Source organism: Medicago truncatula, chromosome 1 (assembly GCF_003473485.1).
Source record: "Medicago truncatula cultivar Jemalong A17 chromosome 1, MtrunA17r5.0-ANR, whole genome shotgun sequence".
NCBI classification, from domain to species: domain Eukaryota; kingdom Viridiplantae; phylum Streptophyta; class Magnoliopsida; order Fabales; family Fabaceae; genus Medicago; species Medicago truncatula.
Window position 1 is genome coordinate 15,081,896 of NC_053042.1, and position 25,305 is coordinate 15,107,200.

The 25,305-nt window shown below is 36.8% G+C and overlaps 1 protein-coding gene, 3 non-coding genes and 1 pseudogene across 4 annotated transcripts; 4 read left to right on the top strand and 1 right to left on the bottom strand.

Annotated features, from left to right (window-relative positions):
• Window positions 1-464: 464 nt before the first annotated feature.
• On the bottom strand, window positions 465-2,918 carry LOC25482861 (receptor-like protein kinase THESEUS 1). Its single transcript, XM_024784340.2, has one exon. The coding sequence runs from the start codon at window positions 2,007-2,009 to the stop codon at window positions 507-509; it is 1,503 nt and encodes a 500-aa protein (XP_024640108.2). The 5' UTR covers window positions 2,010-2,918; the 3' UTR covers window positions 465-506.
• Window positions 2,919-4,298: 1,380 nt separating this feature from the next.
• On the top strand, window positions 4,299-4,494 carry LOC112418823 (U2 spliceosomal RNA). The gene has a single exon (XR_003008903.1). It is a non-coding gene; the product is annotated as a U2 spliceosomal RNA (small nuclear RNA).
• A 1,544-nt stretch (window positions 4,495-6,038) lies between these two features.
• Window positions 6,039-6,234, top strand: LOC112418783 (U2 spliceosomal RNA). The gene has a single exon (XR_003008867.2). It is a non-coding gene; the product is annotated as a U2 spliceosomal RNA (small nuclear RNA).
• A 1,955-nt stretch (window positions 6,235-8,189) lies between these two features.
• On the top strand, window positions 8,190-8,385 carry LOC112418828 (U2 spliceosomal RNA). Its single transcript, XR_003008908.1, has one exon. It is a non-coding gene; the product is annotated as a U2 spliceosomal RNA (small nuclear RNA).
• A 339-nt stretch (window positions 8,386-8,724) lies between these two features.
• Window positions 8,725-9,991, top strand: LOC11423628 (receptor-like protein kinase THESEUS 1; annotated as a pseudogene).
• The last annotated feature ends 15,314 nt before the right edge of the window (window positions 9,992-25,305 follow it).

Sequence of the window (25,305 nt, forward strand, 5' to 3'; positions counted from 1 at the left end):
GGTGATGTGATGAGTTATAACTACTATTAAACCAAATACACAACACTGAAGTTGCAAACTTATTTATAGCATACCATGTGAAACATCCTCTTCAACTCCTGAACCATAGACAAAGAATTGCTCCATCGGATTAGTCGGTCCTTAGGCTGGAAACATGGTAAACATCCTCTTCAACTCCTGAACACAACCCCCCGTCAATGGCATCCTATCATATACAACACAATTTGGAGAAACAATCTGATAATCTCCCGCCAAACTAAGGAAACTAAATAACCCACCTAATGTCTTAGGGATTTCCTACTTCTACTTCGACTTTAGACAAATTCACTAATATCCCATCTCTATCAGTAATCACATATCTCAAGAATTGAAATTCACTAAAACATATTATAAATATATTTACTCGAAAAACTTTTAGAAAACTATGCTTTGTTGAATTAAGAAACTATATTGACTCTAATTTTTTTTCAATAAATACAATTATGATACCACTAAAATGACCAACTTTAACAAATGAGTTGTTGAATTAGGAGGCTATGGTTAACAACATCTTCAATTTCATCCGTAAATCCACTTCCTACACTGGAGTGAATAGAAGAATCCTCATTCTCATTCGAAACATGTGATGCCAACTCAAGATGGAGAGCCTCTTCTAGTTGACATAATACATACCCCATCGGTGGTCTGTTCTCCCGACGCTCCTCCAAGCACTTCCATGCCAACTCTAAAACCTTGTTTAGAGAATCCATATTCACTTTGCCAATCAAATATGGGTCCATCATTTCATGAAAGGTACCCTTTTTATCGCAACTTAATGCCCACATTGCCAAATTCATCTGTTGCGTTGGAAGGGCATCATCTAAAGCAGGTTTTCCACATATAACTTCAATCAACACCACTCCAAAAGAGAAAACATCTGATTTCTTAGTTAGAAACTTAGTCCTAAAATATTCTGGATCAACGTAGCCAAAACTACCCTTTACATTAGTTGTAACGTGACTCTTATCAAGAATAGGACCCTTTTTCGATATGCCAAAATCAGCAACTTTTGGTACAAGATTTTCGTCCAAGAGAATGTTTGTTGTCTTTATGTCACGGTGAATTATGCTTTCTTTAGCTCCAGTGTGAAGATATAAAAGTCCCTTTGCAGCCCCTAAGCATATCATTAGGCGTTGCTTCCAAGATAGAGGAACAAAGTCTCTCCCATATAGATGACTGCTGAGAGATCCATTTGCCATGTAATTGTACACAAGAATCAGTTCTGAGTCTTCGTTACAACAACCTACAAGTGAGACAAGGTTTGAATGACTAAGACCAGACAACAACTCAATCTCGTTGTGGAATTCATCGAGACCTTGTCTAGATTCAGGATTTGCTACTTTGATAGCTACTACTTCTCCATTTTCAAGCGTTCCTTTATACACTTTTCCAAATCCTCCTTTTCCAATTATTAGCTCAGCGTCAAAACAATTTGTTGCTTGTTGCATCTCAAGTAAAGTAAAATGTCTCGGAAGCTCAAAATTAGTTACCGATTTCTTCTTCCTCCTGCAAGCTTTCAAGTAATAAAATGATAGTCCACCAAATACTAAAAATGCCAAAACACACACACTGCAACCGGTTAAAATGATGATCAACCAAATCCCTAGTTTTCTACTTCTTTGCAAACTTATTTTTGGTGAATGCGGAACACTAGAAGGAAGACTTTGAAAAGAAGAAAACTCATTCAAGCCACTTACGTTGTTGCTAATCTTCAATATCTCAACACCATTCATGATTGCATTTAACGTTTCATTCATTGCATCATGATTAATACTCACACTCACTTTCATAGTGTTTCCTGAGGCGTGCGAGATGAAGTCGTAGTAATATGGCACAGCATGTCCCTTGGCTTTTGATGAAAGAGTGAGATTTCTAACAGCAAATGCTTCATTTATAAATAAATTGAAAGCCATATTGTTGTTTAGTGAATTGCTAATGATGTCACAGAAATGAACCCGAACAAAATACATGAAGTTCGGATCTACAATGAAGTGCCAACTTAAATCGGATCGCTGTGACTGTGATGCAATTTTGAAGGTTCTGGCTGTAGCATAAACCAATGGTGGACCAAAAATAGAGTACTTTATTGTAGCAGGGTTAGTAGAAACAACAAGATCAGAACTAGTGGAGCTGTTTATGGGGTGGTAGAAGTAATATCCGTCATTCTCCCAAGTCCTTCCAAGGTTGTCACTCAAAGATGCACCACCAATACTGACTCTGGACACCGTTTCAACGATAGATTTTGAGAAATGTTCAAAAAAGCCTGATGGATTTAGAGTTACTACTATTTGGTCAGGGAAGAGGTCATCTGGTATAGAGATAACTTCGATGGCATTAATAAAGCCGAGTGAATTGTTTTGAGGGACGAAAGTAAGTGATAACTTGTCTGATGTAATGTTGATTGACTACTCCTTCATCAAATGAGAGCTATTATAGTTCGTGAAATTGAAATTATTGAGAAGCACGATACTATCAGCGGTTACTGTTATTGTGGCAAAGGTCGTGTTAGGGTTGGAATCAGGAAGAGGGTGAAAATAGAGACGGATCCAATGTCTCCCTTGTTGTTGAATTTTGAATGTATATGATGACGTTTCAAAGAAGAGTCGAGCTGAGTTATAGAGTGGTGAAAGGGTATTGTTGAGTTTCGAGGTAACAGACAAAGATTTGTTGGCTATTATTTGAAGATTTGAATGTTCGAATTCAATATCAGGTGTGAAAGTTCGACCATGAAATGTGATATTATGGGATGAACCACAAGCGACCAAATAATTATCAATGGGATTGAACGAGGCAAGTGATTCCTGACATATAGTGTATAGTAAAAGAATTAGAACAAAATGTGTATACTTAGGAACTTCTGGCATTGCCATATTTGTTCCTTTTATAGAATATTTTGATCGAAAGTTGAAACCTAACTCCCAAGTCTACTGAAGCTCTTGTTATATACACTTTGTTTGAACAATTCCTGAAGCTCTGAAGGCATATTAAAGAGTAGTTTATCATGGTAGTAAAGCACTAAAGAGGATGATTCTAAATTGTGATTGAGCCTGAGATTACTATAGTATAATAATTTATTTAAACCACAATTTCCATGTATTTGGAAGATTTGAAAACCAATGCAAACAAAACATTATTATACTATGTACACGTTATATATCTCATTATTTTTTCTTATTTAATTGTGGTTAGTCTTATTGTGACTTTAAACCCCATTTGCAAGTATTTCCAAGATTTGAAAACCTATGCAAACAAAATATATATACACACACACGTTAGTCTTATTTTGACTTTTCTCATTACTAACAGTATAATATATTAAACCCCAACTTTCAAGTATTTGGAAGATTGCTTATGTGAAACAGACATTTTATTTTTTTAAGGGTTAATTAAATTTTTAATCCCTATAAATATTTACAATTTTGTTTTTAGTCCCTACAAAATAAAATTACACTATTTAGTCCTTATAAAATTTTCCATCATCATTTTTAGTCCCTATAAAATTTTCCATCAGCACTTTTGGTCCCTGTAAAAAATTTCCATCAACAATTTTGATCCCTAAAATGCTTAAGGAAAATGTCGCAGGGACTAAAAATTGCGATTTTATTTTGTAGGGACTAAAAACAAAACTGTGTATATTTATAGGGACTAAAAACTTAATTAACCATTTTTTTAATAAAAAAAATTCACAAAATTAGCTAGAAATTGTGTCTGTATTTAGGAAGCATCTTACATAGTTTTAAGCAGAATTCTGGCAATCATTTCACATTATTTTTTCCTTTCTTTTTCTGCTTTATCATTCTCACCTCTTTCCAAAAGAGTGTGTAGAATTATTTCATAAGTTAAGACAGCAAGACAAATGCTTCTTCAAGTTCAAACAAACCCTCTTTATATAATCTACCATGTACTTTATAACATTTTGATTGTATCCTTTAAATCCTCGGATTAGACGATCCTTAGACCGGATACAAGGATTAAAAAAAACATTTGCTTAAAGTTTTCTGCACTGTTTTGAAGGATTTAATCGTCATATTATTGTTTAAATCGGCAATATTTTAATCTACATATTAATTATCTATTGGATGAATTGTTGAAATGATTTAGTGGGCTCTATGTTGACATATACACTGCTTGGTAATTTCTCTTTTGTTGGCCTAGTAGGAACACATGCGTACAATGGGAAATAGTCCCACATCGAGCAGTCAAGAAAGCAACGGAGAAATGTCTGATATAAAAGCAGCACCTAGCCAATCTTCCAACTCATACCTTTCTCGGCCTTTTGGCTAAGATCAAGTGTAGTATCTGTTCTTATCAGTTTAATATCTGATATGTGGACCAATGGTTCACATGATATTAAATTACTTTTTTGAGGGGGAGAAGCCATATTAGTAGCTTGCTACTAGGCTTCTTGAGTGTTGCCAATGCGTTGCACTACAGCATTGGCTTGGCGCACCCGACCAATCTGAGTCTAAATTTTTTTTTTGGTTGGCGTCTTGTGAATCAGAACTTTGCTGCTAAAGCTTAGCATAGCTGGCTTGGGTCATTTCATTAGCTGCTAATGAAATTTTGAAAAAGTTATTTGACATTTCCAAAAAAATTAAAAATTGAAATATTTAATTTTAATTTGATAAAACGTTGTTTTACAAAATAATTGTATTTGGAAAGCAAAAATGTTGGGGTCCATGGACAAACTTGAAGCTCTTTGCGTATGAGCACTTATTATGTATTTGGTCACACACGTAAGAAAAAATTCCTCATACGTGCGATCTAAATATTAGTGAAATCATACTTTCGTGCACACAACCCTGTACCACGCATGCAAACGAAGGGGAATCTAGTTTTGTGTATTATCTTGGATTGAATCAATCTCCATTCTCTTCGGTCTAAATCTGAACCCTCTTCATCTTCATTCTTGAGAAATCAAAGATTCATCTATTGTTCATATTTAACCTTTGATCAGTAAAATCATTTATAACCCAAACACATTATTCATTTATCAACATCAATCTCAAGATTTTATCCACTTTTGTTATCTTTTGTCATTAGCATTCTACACATTTTGATTTTGGACAAGAAAACCAATTTTTCCTTTCTTCAAAAGTAATAAATGCATGTCAATTAAAGTCATTTTGCAAATCATCCCAACTTTCTCTCTCTCCTTGTTTACACCAACCAAGGTAGGCAAGAATATAAACCTCCTCAAGCATTACGCTTACTCAGGCATTGGAGTGTTCGTAGGTACAACCCCTTTATCGGACGGCTATCTCTTCATGAATTCGAACTAAAACCTCCCTCAATGGTGTATTTTCTTCCAACGATCCTAAAACATTGTGAGATCATTTATCTTAGTGTTGAGTCTGTTCATTTTAATTTACATCATAGTATTTAAATAAAAACTAATTAACACCTGTCTAATATCTACAAGACTAATGTGAATCAGACATTAATCTTCAAGTGACTTTGATTTGATATGAGTTTGTTAAAGGAGGTACTACCTTACATTGTTCTACTATGACATTTGTTTATGGAATTCATACTGATCAAATGGTTGAAGGTTGAATAATTCAATCGTGTGTATACTAATCTATAATGTTCAGATCGGATGATCTATGATGTCCATAAAGAGCATTGCAGCTCTGACTTTAAATGGGGACTCCGCAAGTAATGTTTCAGAGATTAGATTCCTCGAAGTAGAGAGTCCTTGGACTGGATATTGGGTTTAAAATAAAACATTTGCTTAAAGTTTTCTTCACTGTTTTGAATGATTGAATCATCATATTATTGTTTAAATCGGCAATATTTTAATCTACATATTAATGATCTATTGGATGAATTGCAGAAATGATTTAGTAGGCTCTATGTTGGCATATAGTGGTAATTTCTCTTTTGTTGGCCTAGTAGGAACACATGCGTACAATGGGAAATAGTCCCACATCGAGCAGTCAAGAAAGCAACGGAGAAATGTCTGATATAAAAGCAGCACCTAGCCCATTTTTCAACTTATACCTTTCTCGGCCTTTTGGCTAAGATCAAGTGTAGTATCTGTTCTTATCAGTTTAATATCTGATATGTGGACCAATGGTTCACACGATATTAAATTACTTTTTTGAGGGGGAGAAGCCATTTTAGTAGCTTGCTACTAGGCTTCTCGGGTGTCAACAATGTATTGCACTATAGCATTGGTTTGGCACACCCCTCAATCTAAGCTCTAAATTTTTTATTTTGGTTGGTACCTTGTGTATTAGGACCATGCAACTGAACTTATAGCTGTCCTCTGTTCCTTTCATTGGCTGCTAATGAAATTTTTGAAAAAATTTAAAAGTTATCTGACAGTTCCAAAAAAATTAAAATTATAACTTTAATTTGAAGATAAAACGATGTTTTACAAAATAATTGTTTTTGGAAAGCAAAAATGTTAAGGTCTATGGACAAACTTTAGCTTTTGAAGATTTTTTGTTCTTGGATTTGTTTTAATGGAAGCTCTTTGCATACGAGCACTTTTTATGTATTGGTCACACACGTAAGAAAAGATTCCTCTTACGCGTGATCAAAATATTAGTGAAATCGTACTTTCGTGCACATGACCTTGTACCCACGCATGCAAACGAAGGGGAATCAAGTTTTGTGTATCATCTTAGATTTAATCAATCTCCATTCTCTTCGGTCTAAATCTGAACCCTCTTTATCTTCATTCCTGAGAAATCAAGGATTCGACTATTGTTCATATTTAGCCTTTGATTAGTAAAATCATTTATAATCCAAACACATTATTCATTCATCAACATCAATCTCAAGATTTTATCCTCTTTTGTTATCTTTTGAACTCTCATTATCACGCATCAACTTTGTTTGTTCATCTTAGTCTTAGAGATGAAATTTTAGACCGACATAAGGCCAATACTACTTCCTTCTATTGGGGTATATTTAACAATATAATTCTTGTATTTTTTTTATTCTTTCAAAATTGGTCATTTGTATATTTAACAATATAAAAAGAAAATGCATCTTATGCATTTTCTTTTTACAAATCCTTTTTTTTCCGAGTAGCCCAATAGCTTGACTCACTCTATAAGCGTGAGGAGATTGAGAATCCGATGTTAGAACCATAACCTTTACATATTAATGTTTATGGTACAGTTACAAATGTTAATAAGCATACTTAATTACTTATAATGTGTAAGCTTTACTAAAAAAAAAATGTGTAAGCTTTACTCATGCATTTGAATCATGAGAATTAAACAATATCTGTTGGTGCTATTTTATTTTATTTTTAACAAAGGGGGTAAATTGGCCAAAGCGAAACTAAAAACCACTATTGAAGCTAATCGCAGCTATTAGAGGAGCAATTAAGAAATCAACAATACATTCCATAATTTGAAAAGAACGAACCTATCTAAGGTCATGCTTAGTCGCTAAGTCTGCCACCAGATTAGCTTTCATTGAATATTGTATTTAGATGCATCTATGCTGCACTTCATGGTTAGCTAATGAGTGAATACAATCGGCAAGAGATTAACCAAAGTGACCCTTAGCACAGCCATCTTTCAGTAGAGAATGACATTTTCTACAATGATGTTTATATAACCTCTCTAACAGGCCATCTGCATAGCATGGTAGATTGCAGACAATGTGCAATTACTTGCTTCTTAAAATGATGCTTAAATTTCTGTTTCATATGGTATGCATAAATAAGGTTGCAACGTCAGTGTTGTGTATTTGGTTTTATAGTAGTTATAACTCATCACCTTTTGGAACCAAGACAAGACTGATCTCTGTGTGTAGTTGTCGTCTTTTGAAACCAAAGCCATATATAAATATTTGAAAGGATCGGTAGAGCTGTTGTTACTGAGGCCAAGAAATTCAAGATGCTTAAGCTGGCCTAATGAAAGTTACTGAACAAATTAAGTTGGATGGGAGTTGAACTGAGATTAGAGAATCATGAAAGGATCATGAGTTTCTTTAATGACCGCTACAATCACCATTGATTGTTTCTAGCTGATGCAAGTTCTAATGGATGAATTGGTGAAATGCTTTAGTGGGCTCTTTGTTGGCAATACATACGTACAATGAGAAATAGTCCCACATCGAGCAGTCAAGAAAGCAACTGAGAAGATGTCTGTTATAAAAGCGGCAGCTAGTCCATATTTCAACTCATACCTTTCTCGGCCTTTTGGCTAAGATCAAGTGTAGTATCTGTTCTTATCAGTTTAATATCTGATATGTGGACCAATGGTTCACACGATATTAAATTACTTTTTTGAGGGGGAGAGGCAACTTTAGTAGCTTGCTACTAGTCCTCTCGTGTGTCACCAATGTGTTGCACTATAGCATTGGCTTGGTGCACCCCACCAATCCAAAGTTAAATTTTTATTCTGGTTCATATCTGGCACATGGTTACCGTTTCCATTTCATTAACTGGATTAAATGGCACATGGTTCGTATTGGCTTGGCTTTGTGAAGAAGCATTGGGTTATGTGAAATGAATTATTTGTGCAAAACTCGTCATCTTGAAAATTTGAAGACCAATGCATTCAACCGAATAATATGTTTATTGGTGGTTGGTGCTGATAGAATATTTGTTAGAATATTCTTGTAATTATGTTATTTAGTCAACACTTTCCTAATCTATTTTCCTAGAATTAATCAAATCATTGATGTATAGATATTAGGCTTCCTAATTGGTCGTACATGACAATTGTATTTATAATTGATATTGATGAATGGAAAAGGACAGCGAAAACAATTGCTTTCAGGTGCAACAGTGGAAGACTTAAGGAAGCATAACAAGTTTTTTCAAGAACTTTTGATTAAAGGATACAACCTAAATGTCATAAAGTACACAGTAGATTATATAAAGAGGGTTTGTTTGAACTTGAAGAAGCATTTGCCTTGCTGTCTTAACTTATGAAATAACCGGTTGCAGTGTGTCTGTTTTTGCGTTTTTAGCATTTAGTGGACTATCATTTTATTACTTGAAAGCTCGCAGGAGGAAGAAGAAATCCGTAACTAATTTTGAGCTTCCGAGACATTTTACTTTACTTGAGAAGCAACAAGCAACGAATTGTTTTGACACCGAGCTAATAATTGGAAAAGGAGGATTTGGCAAAGTGTATAAAGAAACACTTGAAAATGGAAAAGTAGTAGCTATCAAAGTAGCAAATCCTGAATCTAGACAAGGTCTCGGTGAATTCCACAACGAGATTGAGTTTTTGTCTGGTCTTCGTCATTCAAACCTTGTCACTCTTGTAGGTTGTTGTAACCAAGACTCGGAACTGATTCTTGTGTACAATTACATGGCAAATGGATCTCTCAGCAGTTATCTATATGGGAGAGACTTTGTTCCTCTATCTTGGAAGCAACGCCTAATGATATGCTTAGGGGCGCAAAGGGACTTTTATATCTTCACACTGGAGCTAAACAAAGCATAATTCACCGTGATGTGAAGACAGCAAACATTCTCTTGGACGAAAATCTTGTGCCAAAAGTTGCTGATTTTGGCATATCGAAAAAGGGTCCAATTCTTGATAAGAGTCACGTTACAACGAATGTAAAGGGTAGTTTTGGCTATGTTGATCCTGAATATTTTAGGACTACATTTCTAACTAAGAAATCAGATGTTTTCTCTTTTGGAGTGGTGTTGATTGAAGTTATATGTGGAAAACCTGCTTTAGATGATGCCCTTCCAACGCAACAGATGAATTTGGCAATGTGGGCATTAAGTTGCGATAAAAAGGGTACCTTTCATGAAATGATGGACCCATTTTTGATTGGCAAAGTGAATATGGATTCTCTAAACAAGGTTTTAGAGTTGGCTTGGAAGTGCTTGGAGGAGCGTCCGGAGAACAGACCATCAATGGGGTATGTGTTATGTCAACTAGAAGAGGCTCTCCATCTTGAGTTGGCATCACATGTTTCGAATGAGAATGAGGATTCTTCTATTCGCTCCAGTGTATGAAGTGGATTTATGGATGAAATTGAAGATGTTGTTTGAAACCATAGCCTCCTAATTTAACAACTCATTTGTTAAAGTTGGTTATTTTAGTGGTATCATAATTGTATTTATTGAAAAAAAAAATAGAGTCAATGTAGTTTCTTAATTCAACAAACCATAGTTTTCTAAAAAAATTCAAGTAAATCTATTTATAATATGTTTTAGTGAATTTCAATTCTTGGGACATGTGATTACTGATGGTGAATTTGTCTAAAGTCAAAGCAGAAGTAGGAAATCCCTAAGACATTTGTTGGGTTATTTAGTTTCCTTAGTTTGGCGGGAGATTATCAGAGGTTTCAAAAGTGTTTGTCCAAGAGAGGAATTACGCTACCAATGACGTAGAGTTGGCTGCAATTCTTTTTCTTTAAAGATTTGGAAGCATGATCTATATTGTGTCAAGTTCACGGTGTTTAACGATCATAAGAGTTTGAAGCATATAATAATAAAGGGAGTGCTGAGATTTGGTGACAAGATATGTGATCATGAGGAAGGTGAGACTAAAAGGAACACAAATTTAACTTGTGAATTCGCTTAATAGGCACAGTTAAGTACACTAAGAACATACAAAAATCTGACTCTAGCACATAGTTTTCACTTTCACTTTGAAACCTCAAATTCTATGTGCATATGTCTCTACTCTAATATGCAAGCTATGCATTATTTACTACTTAGAGTATGTTCATATTAATTTACATCATAGTATTCAAATAAAAAAACAATAATTAACAATTGCCTTATATATACCAAATTAATGTGAATCAAAGATTAATCTTCAAGTCACTTTGATATGATATGAGTTTGCTAAAGGAGGTACTTGCTTACCCTCAATTCTAGGGTTGGATAATAATAACCTATGAGCATATTAATTAAAGCTGCTAGCAACAAGTTTTAAAATTTATGCAACTTTTACTTTCTTTGTATTAGCGTTTAAACCATCCCTTTTAAGTTCTAGTTTTGTGCTACTCAGTTTTTTGAATGTGTAAAAGACATCATTTGGTTTTCAAATATTTCATACTGGTCAAATGGTGCATATACTGATCTATGATGTTCATATTGAATCAATCTCCATTCTCTTCGGTCTAAATCTGAACCCTCTTCATCTGCATTCTTGAGAAATCAAAGATTCATCTATTGTTCATCTTTAACCTTTGATTAGTAAAATCATTTATAACCCAAACACATTATTCATTTATCAACATCAATCTCAAGATTTTATCCACTTTTGTCATTAGCATTCTACACATTTTGATTTTGGACAAGAAAACCACTTTTTCCTTTCTTCAAAAGTAATAAATGCATGTCTATTAAAGTCATTTTGCAAATCAGCCCAACTTTCTCTCTCTCCTTGTTTACACCAACCAAGGTAGGCAAGAATATAAACCTCCTCAAGCATTGGAGTGTTCGTAGGTACAACCCCTTTAATGGACGGCTATGTCTTCATGGATTCGAACTAAAACCTCCCTCAACGGTGTATTTCCTTCCAACGATCCTAAAACACTGAGATCATTTATCTTAGTGTTGAGTGCTTGACATTTTGAAATTTCAAGTAATGTAATTGAAATTTCATGAGGCAATTATAAAATCAGAGTCTTGCCAACAAGTTATATTAATTAAACAAATTATCACGGAAATGATATCCTAGAAATATAAGATGTTACTTTTGTCAATGTAATAAGTACACCACTTTTTTTAACAAACTTATTACTTTCGTATTTTAAACAGTGACCTAAAAGCACTAATTCGTTGGTTGCATACTCCTTCATCAAATGAGAGCTGATATAGTTCATGAAAGTGATGTTATTGAGAAGCACGAAACTATCAGCGATATATTACTGCTATTGTGGCAATGGTCATGTTGGGGCTGGAATCAAGAAAAAGTTGAAAATAGAGACGAATCCAATATCTCTCTTGTTGTTGAATTAAGAATGTATATGATGATGCCGTTTCAAAGAAGAGTCAAGATGAGTGGTGATTGGTGAAAGGCTATTATTTGAAGGTTGGAATGTTCGAATTCAATGTCAGGTATGAAAGTTCGACCCTGAAATGTGATATTATAAGATGAACCACAAGTGACCAAATAATTATCGATGGGATTGAATGAGGCAAATGATTCCTGGCATGCGGAGTATAGTAAAAGAATTAGAACAAAAGGTGTATACTTAGGAACTTGATGCATTGCCATATTTGTTCCATATTTATTAGCTACCGAAGCTCTTTCTATATAGATTTTGTTTGAAGTTTGAATTAGTATTGTTGAAGTATAAGTGCGTTATCAGCTAGAATGTATTAAATTTGAAACTAGTTACAATAACTTCTTGTGCAAGTAATTTCTTACTATGTAACTTAATAACGCTACAAATGCAATGTGAATGCAGCCTTTTCGGAGCTTCACAACAAGTTTTGGCATTTGTTATCGTGGTTTTTGGGTGCCAAGCCATTAATTGGACTTGAACCTTTTGACCGTTGATATCTCTCTTTTTTCTTGGGAAGGGTAAAAGGAGAAAAACCCTTGATTTTCCGAATTCGGGGGTCGTTTTCGCTAAGGGAAGGTGTTAGGCACCCGGAGCGATTATGGTACTCCATAAGAACCGTTCTCCTAAGTTTATTTCTACGCTTTATTTTTATTGCCTACTTGTAAAAAAATGAAGGTGTGATTAGTGAAGAATGGGGGTGAGAAGAAGTAGAATTTGATTTTATTTCGGCTTGGAGGGGTTAAAGTCCCTTGCCTACGTACCGTTTTACGGGATCAAAACCGGCGTAGTTCTTGCTAAAAAGACTTGTTGTTTTTTTTTGTTTCAATTGTTTGATTTTAAATTTTGAAAATGATTTTGAAGAAGGGGATTGAGAGGCTTCATGAGCATTAGAGTATGAAAAAAGTGGGGGTTTGTTTAGTGATTTTGCAAAAAAGTCTAAATGATTAGATTTATTTGAGAATTTTATTAAGAAAATAAAAGGTGAAAAATTGTTGGAGTTTTGACTCCATTTTTTTATGAAAAATATTTGAAGCGAATTTGTTTGCATATTTTTTGGAAAAAATTGGATTTTCTCTAAGTGTTTAAACCTAAGCATTCATCTAACCATGCAATCCTAGCCATACATCTACACATGCAATCCTAGGCATACATCTAGGGTGAGCGTGTGCGTGCCGGTGCGCCATAGTGTCCATAGTCCATATTACAAAAATTGCCTAAATACATTCTATGGCCTCTTTGCCAAGCTACAAACCAATGATAACAAATTACATCACCGAATGAATTAAAATTTGCAAAAATAAATGCTAAGCTAAAGAAAGTGGAGGAGATAGTGAAATGCTATGAGTGAAGTCACATGAGGAACAAAATGTTAGTGAAACAAGGAAAAATATAATGGGAATGATGAAAAATGCACCAAATGAATATGCAATAAAAAGGGGTAAAAACATGAGAATTTATCAAGCACAATGTGTAGCAAATGGCCTATAATGCAAGAACAAGCACGAACCAAATGAAAACAGTGGCACAATCATTGGATTATCATCACATCTATCATGAAAATGCATTCTAATTAGCCATGCTATGCACCAAAATTCTTAGGACAAGAATCAACCTAAAAAGCATGAAAAAGCTAACTAGAGAAGTAAATCGAACAAGAGACCTATGCACATATTTTTACCAGTTATTTGCAAGCAAAATATCATTAAAAATCATCAAGAAAGTGGTAAAAACATGTAGTAATTTTTTGGAATTTATGGTAAAAAATCAGAGCAATCAGAGGTGCAGACAGTATGCAAGAATGGTGTTAAAAGCAGAAAAACAAAGAAACGCAATAAGAACTAAGCCCAAACCTAAAGCCCAACACACAAAACTCAGATTGCACAGGAGACGTTGGATTGATCCAGGGTAAGAAACCCTAGATCCAACGGCCAGGAATGAAGGAGGTTGGACCGGTCCTGAACCGGTCCGGTTCACTGGCTTATAAAAGCAGGCGCGCCGGTTTTAATTCATTTTTCACTCTTCTTTCTCTCTCTACTCTTACGTGCTCTCTCTCTAAACTCTTCTCTCTCTCTCACCTTCACCGGTTTCTGGCTATGTCGCCGGAGAAGATGAAGGTGACCGGAAACTTCATCTTCTCCGATGAACCTTCTAGGGTTCCGGCGAAGAAATTTCCAGAATTTCAAGATTCTTACATCTTTTAAATCGTCTTCTTCTCCTGGTTACGTTTCTGGTACTTGTTTTCACATGCAAGGTCTAGATCCTTATGGATCTAGATTTGAACTGACGGTTTTGATTTTTTTAGGTTTTGGAAATTCTGGATCTGTTTGTTTTTTCCTTCACTGATTCATGCTTTTTCAAAGAAAATGATGTTGAAGTTGTTTACCTGTGATTTCGATTGGAATTTTTGACGACGACTTTCTTCGGAAAACTTCAAATGTCTTTCTCTGTTGATCTCACTGCTTTGAATCCGAAAATAAATCGGAGCTTGATTTCACTGATTCTTCGTGCTTTTAGCCGGAAACTTCATCTTCTTTCTCTGCTTCTTTCTCGCTGATTCTTCTTCGTGATCGGTGCTGGAGTTTGCTGCTTCTGCAGCGAATTCGTACCTTGAATTGCGGAGAAGATGATTCGATGATGATGATTCCTTAGGAATCTCTGAGAATCAATGGAAAATCCAATGATTTTTGATGATTTTTGGTTGAATCTGAAACGGTTAGGGTTTGTGATTGTTCTGTGTTCTTGAGAATTTTTGATCTTTTGATCCTAACAGAAAGGAGAGAGAAAGCTTGATTGTGTTTGTTGAGTTGGCGTGTGATTAATGGCTTTGTGTGGCACTGTGCACCTTTTATAGCTGACATGTGTGATCTTGGACCAGTGAGGGGGTGACATCTGGATTTGTATGAAGATGGCACGGCCTTGGACTTGGAATGAATTTAGGACCTTTCTGCAAAAACAAAAACTTAAGGACTAAACTGCAATTAACCAAAAAGGACTGAAATGTAAAAAAATAAAAAGAATTCTGGACTGAAAAGCAATTTTGGACTTCTTGGAGGACCAAAATGCAAAATAAAAAAAAAATTGGAATAAAATTGGTAACCTGACAAAACGTAAAGTGAAACCTAAAATAAAATCAACAAAAGGACTAAAATGAACCAGCTACAAAAATGAGGTATTTTAAAATACCTCTCTGCCGAAATTTTGACAGGAAAAGACCAAAATGCCCCTAGGGACTAAACTGACCCAAATTGACTCAGATGCGATTTTGAAATGATTTTTAACAAAGAATCAACGATGATTTGTACAGACAAGTTGAAGAGACTTAGAGACAAATACAGGGACAAAAACGGGTTCCACTGCAGGAAATGACCAAAATACCCTTTTGTATGATTTTTGGAATAAAGTGCAAGAAAAGTAACGCGACATTTCAGAGAGTTCTTAAATGACTTGTAATGCAAGAAAAGACAGACAGAGGCAGTAAAATATGTTTTAAAAAGAGAGTAAAGATTCAAAGAAAAATAACAGAGAATTGACAACATCAATGTTAAAAAAGAAATTTAACGAGTATTTTTAGGTCCAAAATCAGGGTATAACAGCTGCCCCTATTTAAGTTTCTTTGTCTGGAGGGTCAAGAGACGGAGTCTTTGGCTTGACGGGACGAAGATACTTAAATATTAACATTTGCACTGTGTTTGGACGTAAAAATACGCTTGCACGTTTTCAAATATCATGAATGCCATGCAACATTTGGATTATGAGTGCGAGACAAACGAAAGCTGGAATTAACAAAAGATGTCGTATCCTTTGCGGGATTGGTAGACATTGGTAAGTTAACAGATAACAGGGTAGATAGGAGACTAGGAACAAATTGACGGGTACAAGCTGCTCTTGGATTGAGCTGGGCACTCGACCGGGGATAAAAGCAGACAAACAGGTGCGAGTTGTTCTTGGATCCGAACTGGTCACTCGACCGGAGACATAGAAAAGGTAGACAGGTACGAGCTGTTCTTGATTTGAACTAGTCACTCGACTGAAAGCAAGGCAAATAGACAGGTGCGAGCTTGTTCTTGGATGCGAACTGGTTACTCCACCGGAGACAAAGACAAATAGACAGGCGCAAGCTGCTCTTGGATTGAGCTAGCCACTTGACCGAACAGAAACAGATAGACGGGTACAAGCTGTTCTTGGACTTGAACTAGCCACTTGACCAAAATCATAGACACCTAGACAGGTACGAGCTGTTCTGGGATTCGAACTGGTAACTCGACCGATAACATCGAAAAGTAAACGGGTACAAGTCGTTCTTGGATGCGAACTGGTAACTTGACCAAACAGAAACATATTGACAGGTACAAGCTGCTCTTGGATTGAGCTGGGCACTCGACCGATAACATAAGCAAATTGATAGGTACAAGCTGTTCTTGGACTTGAACTAGCCACTTGACCAAACAGAAACATATTCACTGGGGATCTTTTTTGACAAAATATAGATTGAGATTGACTTGACGTCGATTTGATTTGAAAGGTAGGAATTGACCGATATTATTGGCTCACAAGGTTTTGACAGAGAACCCGACATGAGTATTGAGTTGAGACTGATGTTGACATTGGAAATGCAATATGCATGGATGATATAACAGTTTCATTAAATGCATGGGCACGTAATATGCATGATTATGCATGTATGAATGCTTGTAATGCATGGCTGTTGGCAGTTTGTAGACACAGTTTCGCAGAGACAGACAAGACATTGGAGTATTGGGCACGTAGTGGCTCGTGCTATATTACACATTCTTGGAAATCCTCTTTGGAGATGACGTCGTTGGGAGACGTGTCGGAACCATGGCTGAGAGCAGGTAGCTATGCAACTTGCTGGGGATAGAATCTCGGGAGACTCTACTGGGAATACTGCCGGATGTATCGTGGACGTCGCATCTGTGGTCAATGCTTTTTGCATGTTATTTTTTCAATTTTCATTCATTTTGATTTTTTTAGGTTTTGGAAATTCTGGATCTGTTTGTTTTTTCCTTCACTGATTCATGCTTTTTCAAAGAAAATGATGTTGAAGTTGTTTACCTGTGATTTCGATTGGAATTTTTGACGACGACTTTCTTCGGAAAACTTCAAATGTCTTTCTCTGTTGATCTCACTGCTTTGAATCCGAAAATAAATCGGAGCTTGATTTCACTAATTCTTCGTGCTTTTAGCCGGAAACTTCATCTTCTTTCTCTGCTTCTTTCTCGCTGATTCTTCTTCGTGATCGGTGCTGGAGTTTGCTGCTTCTGCAGCGAATTCGTACCTTGAATTGCGGAGAAGATGATTCGATGATGATGATTCCTTAGGAATCTCTGAGAATCAATGGAAAATCCAATGATTTTTGATGATTTTTGGTTGAATCTGAAACGGTTAGGGTTTGTGATTGTTCTGTGTTCTTGAGAATTTTTGATCTTTTGATCCTAACAGAAAGGAGAGAGAAAGCTTGATTGTGTTTGTTGAGTTGGCGTGTGATTAATGGCTTTGTGTGGCACTGTGCACCTTTTATAGCTGACATGTGTGATCTTGGACCAGTGAGGGGGTGACATCTGGATTTGTATGAAGATGGCACGGCCTTGGACTTGGAATGAATTTAGGACCTTTCTGCAAAAACAAAAACTTAAGGACTAAACTGCAATTAACCAAAAAGGACTGAAATGTAAAAAAATAAAAAGAATTCTGGACTGAAAAGCAATTTTGGACTTCTTGGAGGACCAAAATGCAAAATAAAAAAAAAATTGGAATAAAATTGGTAACCTGACAAAACGTAAAGTGAAACCTAAAATAAAATCAACAAAAGGACTAAAATGAACCAGCTACAAAAATGAGGTATTTTAAAATACCTCTCTGCCGAAATTTTGACAGGAAAAGACCAAAATGCCCCTAGGGACTAAACTGACCCAAATTGACTCAGATGCGATTTTGAAATGATTTTTAACAAAGAATCAACGATGATTTGTACAGACAAGTTGAAGAGACTTAGAGACAAATACAGGGACAAAAACGGGTTCCACTGCAGGAAATGACCAAAATACCCTTTTGTATGATTTTTGGAATAAAGTGCAAGAAAAGTAACGCGACATTTCAGAGAGTTCTTAAATGACTTGTAATGCAAGAAAAGACAGACAGAGGCAGTAAAATATGTTTTAAAAAGAGAGTAAAGATTCAGAGAAAAATAACAGAGAATTGACAACATCAATGTTAAAAAAGAAATTTAACGAGTATTTTTAGGTCCAAAATCAGGGTATAACAGCTGCCCCTATTTAAGTTTCTTTGTCTGGAGGGTCAAGAGACGGAGTCTTTGGCTTGACGGGACGAAGATACTTAAATATTAACATTTGCACTGTGTTTGGACGTAAAAATACGCTTGCACGTTTTCAAATATCATGAATGCCATGCAACATTTGGATTATGAGTGCGAGACAAACGAAAGCTGGAATTAACAAAAGATGTCGTATCCTTTGCGGGATTGGTAGACATTGGTAAGTTAACAGATAACAGGGTAGATAGGAGACTAGGAACAAATTGACGGGTACAAGCTGCTCTTGGATTGAGCTGGGCACTCGACCGGGGATAAAAGCAGACAAACAGGTGCGAGTTGTTCTTGGATCCGAACTGGTCACTCGACCGGAGACATAGAAAAGGTAGACAGGTACGAGCTGTTCTTGATTTGAACTAGTCACTCGACTGAAAGCAAGGCAAATAGACAGGTGCGAGCTTGTTCTTGGATGCGAACTGGTTACTCCACCGGAGACAAAGACAAATAGACAGGCGCAAGCTGCTCTTGGATTGAGCTAGCCACTTGACCGAACAGAAACAGATAGACGGGTACAAGCTGTTCTTGGACTTGAACTAGCCACTTGACCAAAATCATAGACACCTAGACAGGTACGAGCTGTTCTGGGATTCGAACTGGTAACTCGACCGATAACATCGAAAAGTAAACGGGTACAAGTCGTTCTTGGATGCGAACTGGTAACTTGACCAAACAGAAACATATTGACAGGTACAAGCTGCTCTTGGATTGAGCTGGGCACTCGACCGATAACATAAGCAAATTGATAGGTACAAGCTGTTCTTGGACTTGAACTAGCCACTTGACCAAACAGAAACATATTCACTGGGGATCTTTTTTGACAAAATATAGATTGAGATTGACTTGACGTCGATTTGATTTGAAAGGTAGGAATTGACCGATATTATTGGCTCACAAGGTTTTGACAGAGAACCCGACATGAGTATTGAGTTGAGACTGATGTTGACATTGGAAATGCAATATGCATGGATGATATAACAGTTTCATTAAATGCATGGGCACGTAATATGCATGATTATGCATGTATGAATGCTTGTAATGCATGGCTGTTGGCAGTTTGTAGACACAGTTTCGCAGAGACAGACAAGACATTGGAGTATTGGGCACGTAGTGGCTCGTGCTATATTACACATTCTTGGAAATCCTCTTTGGAGATGACGTCGTTGGGAGACGTGTCGGAACCATGGCTGAGAGCAGGTAGCTATGCAACTTGCTGGGGATAGAATCTCGGGAGACTCTACTGGGAATAATGCCGGATGTATCGTGGACGTCGCATCTGTGGTCAATGCTTTTTGCATGTTATTTTTTCAATTTTCATTCATTTTGATTTTTTTAGGTTTTGGAAATTCTGGATCTGTTTGTTTTTTCCTTCACTGATTCATGCTTTTTCAAAGAAAATGATGTTGAAGTTGTTTACCTGTGATTTCGATTGGAATTTTTGACGACGACTTTCTTCGGAAAACTTCAAATGTCTTTCTCTGTTGATCTCACTGCTTTGAATCCGAAAATAAATCGGAGCTTGATTTCACTAATTCTTCGTGCTTTTAGCCGGAAACTTCATCTTCTTTCTCTGCTTCTTTCTCGCTGATTCTTCTTCGTGATCGGTGCTGGAGTTTGCTGCTTCTGCAGCGAATTCGTACCTTGAATTGCGGAGAAGATGATTCGATGATGATGATTCCTTAGGAATCTCTGAGAATCAATGGAAAATCCAATGATTTTTGATGATTTTTGGTTGAATCTGAAACGGTTAGGGTTTGTGATTGTTCTGTGTTCTTGAGAATTTTTGATCTTTTGATCCTAACAGAAAGGAGAGAGAAAGCTTGATTGTGTTTGTTGAGTTGGCGTGTGATTAATGGCTTTGTGTGGCACTGTGCACCTTTTATAGCTGACATGTGTGATCTTGGACCAGTGAGGGGGTGACATCTGGATTTGTATGAAGATGGCACGGCCTTGGACTTGGAATGAATTTAGGACCTTTCTGCAAAAACAAAAACTTAAGGACTAAACTGCAATTAACCAAAAAGGACTGAAATGTAAAAAAATAAAAAGAATTCTGGACTGAAAAGCAATTTTGGACTTCTTGGAGGACCAAAATGCAAAATAAAAAAAAAAATTGGAATAAAATTGGTAACCTGACAAAACGTAAAGTGAAACCTAAAATAAAATCAACAAAAGGACTAAAATGAACCAGCTACAAAAATGAGGTATTTTAAAATACCTCTCTGCCGAAATTTTGACAGGAAAAGACCAAAATGCCCCTAGGGACTAAACTGACCCAAATTGACTCAGATGCGATTTTGAAATGATTTTTAACAAAGAATCAACGATGATTTGTACAGACAAGTTGAAGAGACTTAGAGACAAATACAGGGACAAAAACGGGTTCCACTGCAGGAAATGACCAAAATACCCTTTTGTATGATTTTTGGAATAAAGTGCAAGAAAAGTAACGCGACATTTCAGAGAGTTCTTAAATGACTTGTAATGCAAGAAAAGACAGACAGAGGCAGTAAAATATGTTTTAAAAAGAGAGTAAAGATTCAGAGAAAAATAACAGAGAATTGACAACATCAATGTTAAAAAAGAAATTTAACGAGTATTTTTAGGTCCAAAATCAGGGTATAACAGCTGCCCCTATTTAAGTTTCTTTGTCTGGAGGGTCAAGAGACGGAGTCTTTGGCTTGACGGGACGAAGATACTTAAATATTAACATTTGCACTGTGTTTGGACGTAAAAATACGCTTGCACGTTTTCAAATATCATGAATGCCATGCAACATTTGGATTATGAGTGCGAGACAAACGAAAGCTGGAATTAACAAAAGATGTCGTATCCTTTGCGGGATTGGTAGACATTGGTAAGTTAACAGATAACAGGGTAGATAGGAGACTAGGAACAAATTGACGGGTACAAGCTGCTCTTGGATTGAGCTGGGCACTCGACCGGGGATAAAAGCAGACAAACAGGTGCGAGTTGTTCTTGGATCCGAACTGGTCACTCGACCGGAGACATAGAAAAGGTAGACAGGTACGAGCTGTTCTTGATTTGAACTAGTCACTCGACTGAAAGCAAGGCAAATAGACAGGTGCGAGCTTGTTCTTGGATGCGAACTGGTTACTCCACCGGAGACAAAGACAAATAGACAGGCGCAAGCTGCTCTTGGATTGAGCTAGCCACTTGACCGAACAGAAACAGATAGACGGGTACAAGCTGTTCTTGGACTTGAACTAGCCACTTGACCAAAATCATAGACACCTAGACAGGTACGAGCTGTTCTGGGATTCGAACTGGTAACTCGACCGATAACATCGAAAAGTAAACGGGTACAAGTCGTTCTTGGATGCGAACTGGTAACTTGACCAAACAGAAACATATTGACAGGTACAAGCTGCTCTTGGATTGAGCTGGGCACTCGACCGATAACATAAGCAAATTGATAGGTACAAGCTGTTCTTGGACTTGAACTAGCCACTTGACCAAACAGAAACATATTCACTGGGGATCTTTTTTGACAAAATATAGATTGAGATTGACTTGACGTCGATTTGATTTGAAAGGTAGGAATTGACCGATATTATTGGCTCACAAGGTTTTGACAGAGAACCCGACATGAGTATTGAGTTGAGACTGATGTTGACATTGGAAATGCAATATGCATGGATGATATAACAGTTTCATTAAATGCATGGGCACGTAATATGCATGATTATGCATGTATGAATGCTTGTAATGCATGGCTGTTGGCAGTTTGTAGACACAGTTTCGCAGAGACAGACAAGACATTGGAGTATTGGGCACGTAGTGGCTCGTGCTATATTACACATTCTTGGAAATCCTCTTTGGAGATGACGTCGTTGGGAGACGTGTCGGAACCATGGCTGAGAGCAGGTAGCTATGCAACTTGCTGGGGATAGAATCTCGGGAGACTCTACTGGGAATAATGCCGGATGTATCGTGGACGTCGCATCTGTGGTCAATGCTTTTTGCATGTTATTTTTTCAATTTTCATTCATTTTGATTTTTTTAGGTTTTGGAAATTCTGGATCTGTTTGTTTTTTCCTTCACTGATTCATGCTTTTTCAAAGAAAATGATGTTGAAGTTGTTTACCTGTGATTTCGATTGGAATTTTTGACGACGACTTTCTTCGGAAAACTTCAAATGTCTTTCTCTGTTGATCTCACTGCTTTGAATCCGAAAATAAATCGGAGCTTGATTTCACTAATTCTTCGTGCTTTTAGCCGGAAACTTCATCTTCTTTCTCTGCTTCTTTCTCGCTGATTCTTCTTCGTGATCGGTGCTGGAGTTTGCTGCTTCTGCAGCGAATTCGTACCTTGAATTGCGGAGAAGATGATTCGATGATGATGATTCCTTAGGAATCTCTGAGAATCAATGGAAAATCCAATGATTTTTGATGATTTTTGGTTGAATCTGAAACGGTTAGGGTTTGTGATTGTTCTGTGTTCTTGAGAATTTTTGATCTTTTGATCCTAACAGAAAGGAGAGAGAAAGCTTGATTGTGTTTGTTGAGTTGGCGTGTGATTAATGGCTTTGTGTGGCACTGTGCACCTTTTATAGCTGACATGTGTGATCTTGGACCAGTGAGGGGGTGACATCTGGATTTGTATGAAGATGGCACGGCCTTGGACTTGGAATGAATTTAGGACCTTTCTGCAAAAACAAAAACTTAAGGACTAAACTGCAATTAACCAAAAAGGACTGAAATGTAAAAAAATAAAAAGAATTCTGGACTGAAAAGCAATTTTGGACTTCTTGGAGGACCAAAATGCAAAATAAAAAAAAAAATTGGAATAAAATTGGTAACCTGACAAAACGTAAAGTGAAACCTAAAATAAAATCAACAAAAGGACTAAAATGAACCAGCTACAAAAATGAGGTATTTTAAAATACCTCTCTGCCGAAATTTTGACAGGAAAAGACCAAAATGCCCCTAGGGACTAAACTGACCCAAATTGACTCGGATGCGATTTTGAAATGATTTTTAACAAAGAATCAACGATGATTTGTACAGACAAGTTGAAGAGACTTAGAGACAAATACAGGGACAAAAACGGGTTCCACTGCAGGAAATGACCAAAATACCCTTTTGTATGATTTTTGGAATAAAGTGCAAGAAAAGTAACGCGACATTTCAGAGAGTTCTTAAATGACTTGTAATGCAAGAAAAGACAGACAGAGGCAGTAAAATATGTTTTAAAAAGAGAGTAAAGATTCAGAGAAAAATAACAGAGAATTGACAACATCAATGTTAAAAAAGAAATTTAACGAGTATTTTTAGGTCCAAAATCAGGGTATAACAGCTGCCCCTATTTAAGTTTCTTTGTCTGGAGGGTCAAGAGACGGAGTCTTTGGCTTGACGGGACGAAGATACTTAAATATTAACATTTGCACTGTGTTTGGACGTAAAAATACGCTTGCACGTTTTCAAATATCATGAATGCCATGCAACATTTGGATTATGAGTGCGAGACAAACGAAAGCTGGAATTAACAAAAGATGTCGTATCCTTTGCGGGATTGGTAGACATTGGTAAGTTAACAGATAACAGGGTAGATAGGAGACTAGGAACAAATTGACGGGTACAAGCTGCTCTTGGATTGAGCTGGGCACTCGACCGGGGATAAAAGCAGACAAACAGGTGCGAGTTGTTCTTGGATCCGAACTGGTCACTCGACCGGAGACATAGAAAAGGTAGACAGGTACGAGCTGTTCTTGATTTGAACTAGTCACTCGACTGAAAGCAAGGCAAATAGACAGGTGCGAGCTTGTTCTTGGATGCGAACTGGTTACTCCACCGGAGACAAAGACAAATAGACAGGCGCAAGCTGCTCTTGGATTGAGCTAGCCACTTGACCGAACAGAAACAGATAGACGGGTACAAGCTGTTCTTGGACTTGAACTAGCCACTTGACCAAAATCATAGACACCTAGACAGGTACGAGCTGTTCTGGGATTCGAACTGGTAACTCGACCGATAACATCGAAAAGTAAACGGGTACAAGTCGTTCTTGGATGCGAACTGGTAACTTGACCAAACAGAAACATATTGACAGGTACAAGCTGCTCTTGGATTGAGCTGGGCACTCGACCGATAACATAAGCAAATTGATAGGTACAAGCTGTTCTTGGACTTGAACTAGCCACTTGACCAAACAGAAACATATTCACTGGGGATCTTTTTTGACAAAATATAGATTGAGATTGACTTGACGTCGATTTGATTTGAAAGGTAGGAATTGACCGATATTATTGGCTCACAAGGTTTTGACAGAGAACCCGACATGAGTATTGAGTTGAGACTGATGTTGACATTGGAAATGCAATATGCATGGATGATATAACAGTTTCATTAAATGCATGGGCACGTAATATGCATGATTATGCATGTATGAATGCTTGTAATGCATGGCTGTTGGCAGTTTGTAGACACAGTTTCGCAGAGACAGACAAGACATTGGAGTATTGGGCACGTAGTGGCTCGTGCTATATTACACATTCTTGGAAATCCTCTTTGGAGATGACGTCGTTGGGAGACGTGTCGGAACCATGGCTGAGAGCAGGTAGCTATGCAACTTGCTGGGGATAGAATCTCGGGAGACTCTACTGGGAATAATGCCGGATGTATCGTGGACGTCGCATCTGTGGTCAATGCTTTTTGCATGTTATTTTTTCAATTTTCATTCATTTTGATTTTTTTAGGTTTTGGAAATTCTGGATCTGTTTGTTTTTTCCTTCACTGATTCATGCTTTTTCAAAGAAAATGATGTTGAAGTTGTTTACCTGTGATTTCGATTGGAATTTTTGACGACGACTTTCTTCGGAAAACTTCAAATGTCTTTCTCTGTTGATCTCACTGCTTTGAATCCGAAAATAAATCGGAGCTTGATTTCACTAATTCTTCGTGCTTTTAGCCGGAAACTTCATCTTCTTTCTCTGCTTC

What these genes read in the sequence shown, in the direction of transcription:
- LOC25482861 (XM_024784340.2), bottom strand. Translation starts at nt 2,009, where the DNA reads ATGTATTTTGTTCGGGTTCATTTCTGTGACATCATTAGCAATTCACTA.